This window comes from Orycteropus afer, unplaced genomic scaffold, assembly GCF_000298275.1.
Source record: "Orycteropus afer afer isolate SDZICR_OR568_19922 unplaced genomic scaffold, OryAfe1.0 scaffold00090, whole genome shotgun sequence".
NCBI classification, from domain to species: domain Eukaryota; kingdom Metazoa; phylum Chordata; class Mammalia; order Tubulidentata; family Orycteropodidae; genus Orycteropus; species Orycteropus afer.
In genome coordinates this window covers 6,476,087-6,490,548 of record NW_006921677.1, presented here as the reverse complement: position 1 = coordinate 6,490,548, position 14,462 = coordinate 6,476,087, and the positions used below count along the sequence as shown (strand labels likewise).

Here is a 14,462-nt window from a genome sequence, read left to right as displayed (position 1 = left end):
ATCTACTTCCTTAGAGATACTGCCTTGGAAATCCAAGGAAGGGTCGCTATGAGTCACTATCGACTTGACAGTAGTGAGTTTGGTGTTTTGGTTTTTGGACATAACTGGTGACCTTGTCTAACAGTTTTGGTAGGATGCTGAAGTGGGTTAAAGAGTGAATGGAAGGAGATAAAGACACAGAGACAATTCTTTTGAGTTGTAAACGGAGTAGAGAAATAAAGGTGGTAACTACAGCACATTTGCCACTGATGGGAATGATGCAGAGGGGAAAAACTGATGCTGCAGGAGAGTGGTGAACTGCTTACTCACTGGAATGCAGGGTACAAGTGGAGGGATTGGTATTAGGAGTGCAGAGTTCATCTGTAGAAACTGGCAGAAAGGCAGAGCACAGGACTGCAGATGGTGCTTAGACATGATAATGGTAACTTATGGCAACTATTAATATAACCAATAAATACTTACTGTTCACTTACTATACTCTGTGTCAGACATTACTCTAGGTATATATTGGAGAATGTCTGGTCTCATGCAGCTATCAAATCTAGGAATAAGACAGCAATATCAAATACAAAGGCCATGTGATAGATTTAAGGATGAGAGTGTGGCTGGAGTGGAGGTGTTGGGAAAATATGATCAAATTTGTATTTTAAATGGCTGCTTAGAGACTAATCAGTTACAGCAAGTGATCAGAATGCTGATGTTTCTACTCCATTGGATAATTTTGGTCAGTAAACATTAACATAACATTGTTATCAATATATAAAAATCAACAATATTCCAACTATTGCCCATAAACTGAAGACCGATTCAGTCTTCTATAAATTATTACAATAAAACAATGGATTATAGGATTTAAATCTGAAATCGCATTTTCCCTCACAAAATGATTCATAGTTAAACTCTTGTTTAATATGCCGGTCTGTTTTAAAATTAGTCCTAATAAGACCATGAGCCCAGAAGTAGAATAAAGCTCTAGGAAAAATCAAGTACGACTAATAATCTTTAATGGAAAAACTAATAATCTTTAATGAGAAAAACATATAAAGCTTTAAGTGAAGACTTAGATTGTGAAAGGACATAAATATAAGGATTGTCTCTATGAGTGGACTTAACCGAGTAATATATGTCTCATATTTTGTCCTGTAGTTTTTGTACTTGAAAAGCGCTAGTTCAAATAATGTATAACTGGGCTATTTAACCTTGATCTACTCTACTCTATAAATCTGCTCCCACAGATCACTGAGAAGCCACTTCCACCTCTCCCTAAATTCTCAGCAGAATCCTACGGACATGAGGATTATTCTAAAGGGACACCGAATTGTCTCATAGGCTCCAAGGCTGTCCTGGAGCATTCTTTATGTTTCTGAGTTTTTATGAGCATATTAGGTCAGACTAGGCCTAAAAGGAGACAGGAAACAAACTAAAGACAAATGGCCTCTACTTAATTACCTCTAAAACTTTTAATGGGCAACAGAGGGGAAAATACCAATTACAGGTTAAAATAAAAAGCTGGACATAGGATTTTTAAAAAGTAGTGGGATGACCTTTTCTTGTGGCTAAGAACTTTATCTGGGCAACTACATCAAGGAAATTCACCTTTCCCCCTCCCTCCTACCCCTGGCAACCACTAACAATCTGTTTCCCTCTAAAGACTGTATTTTACCATACCACTTTCCTCAAGTCCCTAGTGCATCTCTCTCTTTTTTAAAGAAATACGTTTTAGCTTCCTAAGGAAGACACCTAACCAACCAGAACTATTTTGCCCAACCTTTTTAACCTTTAAAAACGTCATGTATACAAATTGACAAATAGATCAATATAGAGTCACAAGATCCAATTTCAGTATTTTAGGCATTTTTATTTAATAAATAACTTCAGTAAATAGCATTGTAAAAAGTGAACTGTTAAAATTAAAAGGCACTTAAAACAAGAATGTGGCTAGTATGAAACAAAACGGGCAACTCAGACAGTGAGAGGTACATATACAGTGGTCTGTTAGGGCACTAATTAAAAGGAAAACTTGCTTAAGTGATAGCTGTTGCATCAGCTACAGTACGTGTCACATGTTCATTAAAAAGGCAAATTTACAGCTAAAATTTCAAACAAAAGATATTGATAAAAAAAAGGTTTTACCCCAAAATTGCAACAAATACATTAAAAGATTAGAAGAGGTGATAAAAAAGCACCAGGCTTTGAACAAAATAAAAAGAACAGAATAAAATAAATTTAACCAGAAAGGTCCCCATTCAGCAAATACTACAAAAATTAAGGCCTTTATGTAAATTATGTAAATAATGCTAAATCAAGGACTTTAATTTGCAGAATATTTCCCAGTACTTTTACCCAAGGCTTGAATTTATAAGGAGAAGGCATAAAAGTTACCAAGATCAAGTAACTCTTAAAATGGCACACAGGTTTTAAAGCTATTTATTTTTCCTTCCTAACTCTCTGAATTCTTCCCATGGCCTTTGCATATCAAACATTTCATAACTATTATATATTTGTAACTCCCAACATACTCAACTTACAGATATGTCATCAGTCATGTGCGAAAGGCAAATGGCAAAATAACAAACTTAAAGCAAGTCTAAACTGTTCCAGAACACTGACTTTGGATTCCATGTAACTGAAAAACTCAAGTCCTGACATATCTGGAAAGTTAGAAATCAAATTTAATACCTGATTAATAAAACTGTCAACATGCTTATTCCTTTACCTATTGCCCTTTCACTCACTTTAGCAATATCACTTAAGCCAATGAAAGCTTGATTTCAATAGTCCAGGAGGAAAAGGTCAAAAAGGCACAACGTGACCTTTGCTGACAAGGATAACCATCCTGTCTCAAGTCTTCTGTCAGTCCCTGGCATTGATTATAACATTATTTTCAAAATAATAAAAATAAACCAATTATACATAATATACATTTTCAAAACCTGCACATGAGTAAAACCATGGCAATATTACCCTACAGCTACCTTATTGTGACTATGAAAATTTCTACTTTGCATTCAGTGTTGTGAAATTTGCACAAGCAGTGCTCATTTTCCCTCATACTTCGGATTGACAACAGTTGTCACGGCACTCTTATAAATAGGATTTTCACCCTAAAAAAACAAAGTGAGACAAATGATCAGTTACTTTACTCAAATCATGTCATTATGATTTTGTAAATCACTATAAGAAAGATGCATTCATTGTTATGAAGGAGTTTCCATTTTATGTCCATGTACTACACTCAATTAAAAAAGGCATTGATGAAGGCTTACACTACAACAAGAGAAGAAGCGTTGCTCTACAAGTCTAATGAAAACATGCCCTTACAATCTGGTACTATTTCCTTGTGAGTCCTTCCTGCACTGAGGAGTTGATTTAAGAATGTCCTCCACAGGAGCAAGTAGCTAGACCTATGGGCTCGGGACCATGGTCACAGGGGACATTAAGCTCCACTGGCATAACATACTACACAAAAACATTGTTCCACATCCTACTTTGGTGAGTAGCAACTGGGATTTTAAAAACTTGCAAGCAGCCATCTAGATGCAACGATGGGTCTCTCCTCAGCCAGAGCAAAGAAAAATGAAGAAAACAAAAGATGCATGGAAACAATTAGTCCAAGGGACTAGTACACCATGGGATCCTCAGCCTATGAGACCAGATGAACTAGACGGTACCCAGCTACCACTATCAACCACTCGGAGGGGTATCTATGTAGGAGATCCTGGATAAAGTGGGAGAACAATGTGGAACAAAACTCAAAATCATAAATAAAAAAACAGGTTTGCTGGCCTGATAGAGCCTGGTAGAACCCCTTTCTTGTGCACAGAAAGTGGATGATAATTAAAGGGAATCCTTGGCTTCCATCTCTGTATGGGAGGTGTTCTCCTGGGGCTCTTCCACAGAAGTTATTGATTTAGAATGTTCTAGGGGAAGGTTGACTTAATGTCACCAGGGGCACTGTTACTGCACTAACAAATTACACGGACAAACTTGCTTAGCATATTAAGTAATTACCATTCTTGAGATAATTACTATTCATCAATACCATATTGGTGAGACATTTTATTTTTATTGTAGTACTATACCTTAGTAAAGAGTACTCAAATCAAGCCCAGTAAAAGACTGTAAGCTATAAACATGAGAGGTGTCTCAAGATCCAAAGTTATACTGGCAGTGATGTTTTAAGCAGTATCATTTTAAGCACTATCACTTCCTTAAAATGTTCTCTTATACTAAGTGCTTAAATATCTGCTAAAACATTTTTTTTTCTCCTTCTTATAAACTAAAAGTAGGCTTGGAAGCCAAGTGACAAATGTAGCCAAATCATCTTTTACCACAGGAAATTACAGTAAGTACCAATTAATAACATATTTAACTATCAGGACATTAAGATATGATTTTGATATCTTAATATGTTTAGTTGTATATCTCATCATAAAACCATTTGCAAGTGATTTTTTAAAATATACCTATTATATCTTGCTTTTGACTTGTTTTTAGGGTTTACTCACTCTTCAGTATAGATTATATTTATTGGAATCTGGCTTCTGTTGCCAAAATTTCTGACCTCAAGGCAGATATAGTTTGGTAGATGACAGACATGAAAATAAATTAAGGTACTCTGATCTTGTAAGGAGCTCGGGTGGTGTAGTGCCTAAGGCATCTGACTGCTAACTAGAAGGTTGGTGGTTCAAACCCACCAGCTGCTCTGCAGAAGGAAGATGGGGCAATCTACTTCCATAAAGATTTAGCACCTCAGAAACCCAATGGGGGTCGCTGTGAGTCAGAACCAACTCAATGGCAATGGTTTGGTTTTTTGGTTTGGATACTGTGAAAAATAGAATTATGTATATATAATATGGGAATAGTATAAGAGAAAAATAATTGAGAAGAGTAAGGATGTTTTCACAAGCGAAACTGAGTATGGATAAACTACTGAAAGATGAATAGGAATGTATGCAAAGTCAAGGTGTAGGGAAAAGTTGATACCTTTATGAAGAACTACGTATTTGCCAGTTTGTCAGAAGTTTTTAAATGTGGGTTTTTGAGTATGTGTTTCTAGGTTGAGGAACAGAGAGAAGATAAGAAAGAAAGGCTGTATAACACACTAAAAAGTTCAAATTTTATTCTGTAATTAGAAAATCACTGTGGGAAATATAATATAAAATCCTGAGTCCTGAAAGATACCAAATAAACCACTGTGATTTCAGTTCAACAGTTACTTTGAATGTGAATTACAACATGATAGTACACCCTTATGTGCCCCTGGAAAAACAAAACAAAACAAATTGGTCATTTCAGAAGCACAGAGAAACTTAGGATCCCTCAGAGACAAACTCTATATAGCCTAGATGATAAAATTGTTAAGAATATCACATTCTAAGCTCTAATTCCAACTGGAGTTAATACATTACTATAACCCCACTCCTCACTTATCAACATGGATAGGTGCCAAATACCAGGTCACTATGTGAAAATCAGCATTACTTGAAAATGGAGGATGGCTACATAATTGCACAACCGCCAAATTACATCACCACCACCAAAACACTGAGAATCATGGCCCAGCCAAGTTGACACATAACTCTAACCATTACAGCTAGTGTTACTTGTCTCACACCGTGGTGTTCATTACTGCCAGATACACATTGATAATGTGCAAAAGAGTTGGATGGTAGATTTTTTTTACTACTGTCATGAATATAAAATGTTGGCTGAGATAGTTGTTAAGTGAGGATAGGAATATAGGTATTTCAGAATGAAAATGAGGAAACTGGATCCTAGCAATTATATTCTTAAGAAATTATGTGGCAGAAATAACTTATATTCTGCTATCTGCATATGAAAGGAGCCCTGGTTGCACAGTGGTTTAAGTGCCTGATTGCTAATTGAAAAGGCAACGGTTTGGATCCACCAGCACTCTATGGAAAAAAGATGTGACAGTCTGCTTCCACAGAGACTGCCTTGGAAGCCCTAAGGGGCAATTTTACTCTGTCTCTAGGGTTGTTATGAGGCAGCAATGAGTTTGGTTTCGTTTATCTGCATATGAAGCTAGAATATCCCATTCTTTCAAACATGTTTGGAAAAGATACTGTTTCGTTAAGTTTCTTTTAAAAAAATAATTAGTATCTAATAAATGAATAATCAAAAATTGTTAGAGAGGGGCAAAAAAAAAAAGAAACCAAGCAAAATTCCTTATGTTAATCCAAAGTATAATTCATATGGAAGAACTTACCTTTGGAGAAAATGTTGCCTTTTCATTTACACACTTGTATTTATTATTTCAAAGTCAATCCAAACAAAAACTTAACATGCAAGGTTAGAGGTAAAATTAAACTATCTGCATTAGGCATCATTTTAAATGGAAGAAAACTGCAGTGTTTCAGATTAGTTTCCATTGTTCACAATGCAAACACCCTCACCCACTCCAACAAAACACAAAGCTTATTTAAATCAAGAGAGCAAGGTTATATTCTGAAATGAAGCCCTTTGTACTCAATAAGATGTCATCCTTGTGTTCACTCTGGACTGGGCTAACAGTGGTGGCTATGGAATCATCCTTTGAGGCATTATATATGAAAAACACAATTGTAGGAATAGATGAATCCACATTTAAATGTACAAAGCAGCAGAGGACAGAGTAGACCTTCTTTTCATCTCACTTTAAGAGTTATAAATTGATAATGTGATTTTTTTTTTTAAGTGTACGTACGTGGTAGTCTTTTGTCCTGAAATTATTACAGTGCCTGCTCATTATTCCAAATCTATTAATGATATAACTAATTGACTGGCAAACCATGGTCCCTTATCAGAAAAGTGCTTTACAATCCATCACTGGTTTTCTTATCTTGATGCTTATTCTTTAATTTCTACTTTAATTGCTCTTGGGAAGACAGCTCTTTGAATATTCTGTAGCTGTTCATTTATCTGTATTTGACTAGGAGCTCTGGCAGCATAGTGCCTAAGGCATTTGACTGCTAACCAGGAGGCGGCCATTCGAACCCACCAGCCACTCCTTGGAAGGAAGATGGGGCAATCTACTTCCGTAGCAATACTGCCTTGGAAACCCAAGGAGGGTTCACTATGAGTCGGAATCGACTCAACAGCACTGAGTTTGGTGGGTTTGTTTTACTAATGAATAGACGCTTCTACCAAACTTTTGCTTCTTAAATTACATACAATGTTTTTAGCTGAAGTAATAATATTTTAGCAAAAAACTAAGTTAACAGTGTAAATATTAAATTTTTGATACTAATTATTTATTGATAATTTCCTTCAAAGAATCACTAAATGTACAGGCAGGAGTGCACATTTCATTAGGACAAATAAGTAAACATTTTTCTCATATGAGAAAGAACCATATGAAATTGCCATTATTTGTTTATGATCTGAAAAAATAAAAAAAAACAGCAATTTCATTGTAAAGTGATTATTTTCCTCTAAAAATGATTCATACATGAGAAAACAAAGCATGTGTTAAATCTAAAATTAATGAAAAAATTTATTAAGTTGGCCATATATGAACCTGACTATTAGCTATCTGCTGACTATACCTGTCTGCCATCAAATATAACTTTGCTCTTTAAAATATCTCAAAATCTTCTAAAAAATAAAAGAAAAATCTGACCAGTAATAGTTCAAAGGTTATCAGTACTTCCTATATGCCTTCAAAATATGAAAGGCTCCTTTATTCCTCCTATTCATTTCTCATTTGATAACTATACTTCCAATAGAACTTAACTGTACTGTTCAGTTTTATGTAATAAAATCATTTCCCCCTTATAATGTCTGCCCTTAACAGTAATGTCACTCTCACCAAGTTTCAACAAATGCCAAAAAAAATTGTAATTCTCTGTAAAAAGTGATCTGCCTATTCCTAAGCATGCTACAGAGGTCTCCTAAGGATACATGACCATTACTACTGTACAACGCAGTGGATAAGGACATGGACTCTGGAGCCTGGGTTTGGATCTCAGCTCTCCCACAAACTAGCCATGTGAACTTGGTCAGGTTACCTGACCTCTCTGGGCCCCAGTTTTCTCACAAGTGAACTATTATCACTATAAGAATATTTAAATATAGGTAAAATGTTTAAAGCTGTGCCTGAGACACAGTGAGTACTGTATGTCTTAGCTACTGTTGCTATTACAATTATTATCACCAACATCATTGTCTGCACAGTAAGATGGGAAGTAAGAAAAATGGAATCATACAGACTCAATACATCCAATCAATCAGCTGAGAATAAAGAGTTATGGAGAATGGTTCTAATCACAATTGATGTTTTTATCAAAGAGTTCTGGTGCTTAATGTGATTTATATTAAAATATGTTAGAAGCATTTCATGTCACCCAGGTGTTCACCAAAATAACTCCCTAGTTTAGAGAACAGAATAAGCAAGCCTATTACAACTGTGAAATTATCAACTAGGTTTTTATAACTGTAAACTGTAATTAGGACTTTTTAAAGTCTTTGTCACTTCAAAAAAAAAAAAAAAGTTCAACCTTAAATCTGAGTATTAGAATCATTCAATAACTAATATGAAATATGACATAAAGGAATCAAAGCTCTGCTGGCTTTTAACTGAATTTCAAGTTATAATAAAAAACTAAAGGATCCCAAAACCTTTATAAACTAATAATAATGATATTGTAGTTGTACATTATACAAATACTATATATAGTAGGTTACATTTATTCCTATTTTGCAAGTTTGGCTTTCACGTGCAATTTTCACTTTTCAACCCTAAAATGTACATATAGTGTAATAGGGATAATACCATCTACAGCACACAATAGTGAGGATTATGGCTGACAGACTGATTCCATATACTGTAGTTCATTTGCCAAAAGCAACTATCCTGTACAATCGTAGCTACTGACTCCATGGTATAGATGTGACAAATTGAAGCAGGGAAGTGAAGTGGCTCCATGCATTCTACTTACTAACTGGAAGAGTGGGGATGTGGCTCTGGGTCTGTCTCACCTCAACACTTCTTTTTATTACACAACAGTTACTGCCATATAACTTACTTTAAATCCCTTCTAAACACTAACTCTAAATTAATACCCCAAAACAGAAGCCACAATATTGCCATATAAATAAAGCCAGGTTTTTTAAAAATAGCAATAGTGATAAAGGACACACAGTGCAGTAAAAAAGGGTAAAAGTACACATGCAAAGACAGAAATGAAAGGAAATACGAACGGCGACTTAGAGACCAGCTTTACGTCCATAGTTTGGATTCTTGAAATTATTAATAGGACTCTTGTAAATCGGATTTTCTTGCTAAAGTAAAAGAAATAGTTTCTAATGATTTCATCAGAAAGAAAATTGACATTTATAGTGTTTAAACACTATAAAAGACAGTTCTTACTACTTCTACACTTATGAAATTCATTATTAAAAAACAAAGAAAAACCCAAGCTAACTGTATGAAATGCAAATGACTAAAATTCATTTAGGATAGAACATGCTGATGACTATCACTGCTTTCTGGTGTCAAAGGATGAACACAGGAAAGTCAACACTTGGCCACCCCACCTTCTGACGTCACATTTCAAAGTCTATTTACAGTGGCACAAAGTGCTAGCACAAACTTGCAGTCTTTTTAGGCTCATTTTAAAATTTTTATCAAAGAAGCTCTGTTGAGAAATAATTTATGTAAAGTAAAATACTGTTTTTAAGTAGAGAATGTGATAAGCTTTCAAATGTGCAAATACTCTCTTAATCAAGACTATCCCAGAAAGATCCTTCCTGATCCTTTGGAGTCAACTCTTACCCTGACTCCCAGGGGCAACCACTGATCTGATTCCCGCCCCTCCAGTTTTGCCTCTTCAATAGTGTCATAAATATGGAATCATACAGTAGGTATTCTAAGTCTGGCTGCTTTCCACTCCAGTTCTCTGTTAATCAAAGAGAAGCTTTCCACTGAGGATCTTGCTACATAGATAGTATTATTTAGGATTGTATTTAGATGAAAAGGCAGAAGAACAGATTTAGGACTAAAACTATTAAGGAAATAAAAAATATTTGCCACAGTAACCAGAAGATACATTCTTATAATGTGTATAATGTCTTATAATGTGTATAAAACTTTTTGTTTCAACAGGATATATTTAATACAGTTCTGTTTTAGACTAAATGTTAAGCTCTCTAAACAATGAACTTTTAGGGGAATAAAATACTTAAAAAGGACTTTAATAATCAGTTTAGGAGTCACCGAATGGTTATATTTACTTTGTGAACCACCTTACTTTTTAGATGTTTCACAACTTACCGTGTCCCATTTGGCATTCATTTTTTCCTTTTCAAATTTAGCAAATTCCCTCCTGTCATGAATTATCATTAAAAGCTTCCAAATAAGCAGCAATGCAAGGCCAATGAGAACAATTCCAGCAACAACGCCAGCTACAATTGGAATTATGTCTGGACCAGTAGGACATTCTGGAGAATAAATAGGAAAGATTAAGCTCATAGGGACTAATACGAGAAAAGCATGGCCATAACCCAAAGAGATGGGCAGTGCCTCATAAGAAATCTATAGGAATAAAAATCCAAGCTATGTGAATGTAGACAATCCCAAAAATCTATTTTAAAAAAAAAGCTACTAGAACAGTGAGTGAGTTTGTAAGGTCACAGGATACAAAATCAATAAACAAATATTAACTACTTCTCTATCGCAGAAACTGAAATTTACAAAATGGTAGCTTTTATAACAGAATCAAAAAATCATGAATTACGTATAAATCTAACAAAATATCTGTAAGATTCGCATGCTAAAATTTACTAAACAGATGAAAGAAATCGAAGAACTGAGTAAATGGAGAGATAAACCATATTTATAGATTGGAAACAACATTGTGAAGATGTCAATTTGATCTATAAAATAATGCAATTCCAATCAAAATCCTGATTTTTGTAGAAATTGATTTCAATTCTAAAATTTACATGGACAGTCAAAAGAACCAGAAAAATGTTTCAAAAACCCTTTTGAAAAGGTATGAAATTGGAGTACTCACACTGTCTGATTTCAAGAGTTCCAATAAAGCTACAATAATAAGATAATGTGGTATGGACAGAGAACACATACATAAACCAATGGAACAGAACACAGTCAGAAATACACCCACACATATAAGGTCACCTGATTTTCAACAAAAATGGAGAAAAGATAATCTTTTCAAAAAACAATGCTGGAACATCCATAAGTATGAAAAAGAAAAACTCAACCCATACTTTACATCATATACAAAGATTAACTCTAAATAGATTATAGAACTAAATGTAAAATCAGAAACTATAAAACATCTAGAAGAAAACACAGAAAAAATCCTATGATCGTGGGTTAGACAAAGGTTTCTTGGCTATAATACCAAAAACAAGATCCATAAAGAGCAGTACCAATGAACTAGACTCTCAAAATTTAAAACTTCTGGTCTTTAAAAGACACTGTTAGAAAATGAAAAGACAAGGAGGCACAGACTGGATGACTGTACTGGCATAACATATGTAACATGAAAAATACTACAGAGAAACTAAAAACCACTTTGGTAGTTTTTATACAGTTAACATATGTTTACCATATGCCCCAAAATCCCACTCCTAGTATTTACCAGGAGAAATGAAAATGTTCACATAAAAACCTACACATAAATATAGAAAACCCCAAAGAAGCTGAACAAAGTCATGCTTTTAAAAATATCTTCTAACAAATGTCTTTCTCAGTGTATCCAAGTCTAAACCAAGCTCAAATTTTAATATTATCTATAATGATATAATTCTTTTATTATTGAGCACTTAGTAAATACCATGCATTGTGCTAAATGCCTTTTGTAGATTATCTCATTTAGTTTTCAAACTCTGTACACATAATATTTAAAACTTGCTTTCTTTTTTCCTTATTTCTTATACAGTTAATTAAATACTATTTTAAAGCACTGTGACATAAAAAGTTCTCCAAATTGAACTTAAATCCACCTGGAGACTGTTTCAGGATATGCGGGAACTTGCCAATAGGCACAGCATGGAAACAAGACACTAAAGAAAAAGAAAAGAATGTTTGAAATGAGTTTATACCTGGAGTCTCCACAACATGGACAATGGCCTCGTTGTTTCCATTCACTGAATATGTGAAATAGAACCAGCAGTCATCCACGTCCTTCTCCTTACAATGAGACAGCGGATCAACCTGACCTGGCTGGGGTAATTTGTCCCGATTTTCTACCTTAGTGATGTTGAAATGTGAACATTCCTGTGCACATGTGTCTTTCTTTTCTCCTTTATTGAAGGCTCTACACTGAACGCATTCTCTGTTAAAATACAAATTATTTGCAATTAAAGTAGACTCAGATTTTTTTATATTTTAAATAAATATTTGCTTAAAGATTATTTCTTATGCTTGATTCATATGACCAAATTGAACCAAGAGCTAAGAAAGAAAATTACAATAAATGGAGTGACATACTACATTTTTGGATGAGAAAACAAAGTATAAAGATGCTAGTTTCCCAAATGAAACTATAGATTTCATAAATCCCAATAAAGGAATAAGAGTAGCTAAAGTTTTTTTTTTTTTTTTTTTAAAAAGACACTAGTAATAAAATGAAACTAGCCTTATCAAATATTAAACACATAATAAAGTCGTAATAATTAAAACAGTATGGTACCAGTACAAAAATAATTTCTCAAAGGCAAAAACCTCCAATTTTGTTTAGTTTGGTCAAAAGATAGTGATTAAGCAACTGATAATGCCAATTTAACAAAGGTTAAAAAAAGGAATTCAATTATATAGCAAATTCAAATGAAAATAATGCTACAACTCTTGTACTTCCATATCACGTAACACACACTAGCTACTGAGAAGGAATTTTTAATAATTAAAGAGTGAGTATCAGAGGGGAAAATATTTAGTTATAGTGACCTTTACTAGCACTGTTCTGATTTTAGTGATAATATATATTCCACTCTCCAGAGAATAAAAATCACTTATTTCAAAAATTCAGAAAAACTTACTTATGTTCGGCACAGACACCAAGGCAAGTCTGACACATCTCACAGGTTGGCCCTTGAAATTTGGGATCTGTACATTTACAGGCACCACACTCACAGATACCCCGTCCGTTGCAGATTTGCCCATTTGTGGCCATGCATGAAGTAGTATCCAAAGAACAGTCACATGCACTGCCAGTGTAGTTGGGGTTGCATTCACATACACGACACTTGCAAACACCGTTTCCTACAATTAAAAGAATCATTTATCATAACAATGATAAAAATATAAAATCATAGCATTGATTTAGAATTAAAAGTAGTAACATGGAAGAAAACTTATCTAAAGGATAATTGACCTGCAATGCTGCCCTCCCCTTTTTTTCTATTTATTCATCATGTAAACTCTTAACATACATTAGATGGGATCACATTTTTATAAGCATTTTCAGACTCTTTTCTCACCTCCACAAATTAAGCCATTGGATCTGTCACAGTTGAAATTATCACACTCACAGAATTTGCCAGAATAAATTTCGTTTGTATTATCCCTCTTCCTACAGACACACTGTCCACAGACGCACTCTCCATTGTTACTACAGATTTCTGAACTGTTCTCTTTCCTGCAGTAAGCATCCATGTCTTCACTATTAACTTCATCTGTGCTGCATTCACAATGTCTACCAACACGTCCCTCGTTGCACCTAAAGAAACATTCCAAAATTTCACTCACATAAAATAAAAATAATCTAAAACAGTAAGTCATACTATCAGAAAGACTGGGGAAGATAACCCACTATGAATATCTCTTCAAACTACACGTTTTACTTATACCACCTACGTCCCAGACAAGGAGCTCTGGTAGCATAGTGCCTAAGGCATTTGACTGCTAACCAGAAGGCTAGTGGTTCAAACCCGCCAGCCACTCCTTGGAAGGCAGATGGGGCAATCCACTTCTGTAGTGATACTGCCTCGGAAACCCAAGGAGGGGTTGCTATGAGTTGGGTCCGACTCAACAGCACATAACAACAACAACATGTCACAGACAAGTACAAAAATGTGTATGTGCACAGAGAAACCAGCCTAGTTCATACCGAATATATGCAAGGCCCTAGGGGAAAAAAAAATCTTTCTTCTGTGAAGTAATCACTTTGATCAAGATGAAAATATACTCCAGCAATAGACAGGTGAACAAAGCATTTGGAAACACAGGATAAACTTATTTTTAAACAGTGTGTTAATTTTATTTTCAAATGACATGGTAATATATTTTACTTTAACCTCCAGATACACAGATGAAGTATCTCCAAATTTACAGCAATGATCCAATTGTTAAACTGAGAAACCATATGGAGATATTTTAGGCACACCTAGGAGCTCTGGTGGTAGCATAGTGGCTAAGGCACTTGACTGCTAACCAGAAGGCTGGCGGTTCAAACCCACCAGCCACTCCTCGGAAGGAAGGTTGGGCAATC

General features: G+C 34.7%; 1 protein-coding gene across 1 annotated transcript in view; it reads right to left on the bottom strand.

Annotated features, from left to right (window-relative positions):
* Positions 1 to 3,038: 3,038 nt before the first annotated feature.
* ITGB1 (integrin subunit beta 1) overlaps positions 3,039 to 14,462 on the bottom strand; it is a 31,476-nt gene continuing 20,052 nt past the window's right edge. Inside the window, exons 11-15 of the mRNA XM_042781161.1 lie at positions 13,453 to 13,691; positions 13,012 to 13,234; positions 12,076 to 12,308; positions 10,277 to 10,443; positions 3,039 to 3,104 (exon numbers count right to left, since the gene is read on the bottom strand). Coding sequence (XP_042637095.1) covers positions 3,039 to 3,104; positions 10,277 to 10,443; positions 12,076 to 12,308; positions 13,012 to 13,234; positions 13,453 to 13,691 — 928 coding nt within the window. The remainder of the gene's footprint in view (positions 3,105 to 10,276; positions 10,444 to 12,075; positions 12,309 to 13,011; positions 13,235 to 13,452; positions 13,692 to 14,462) is intronic.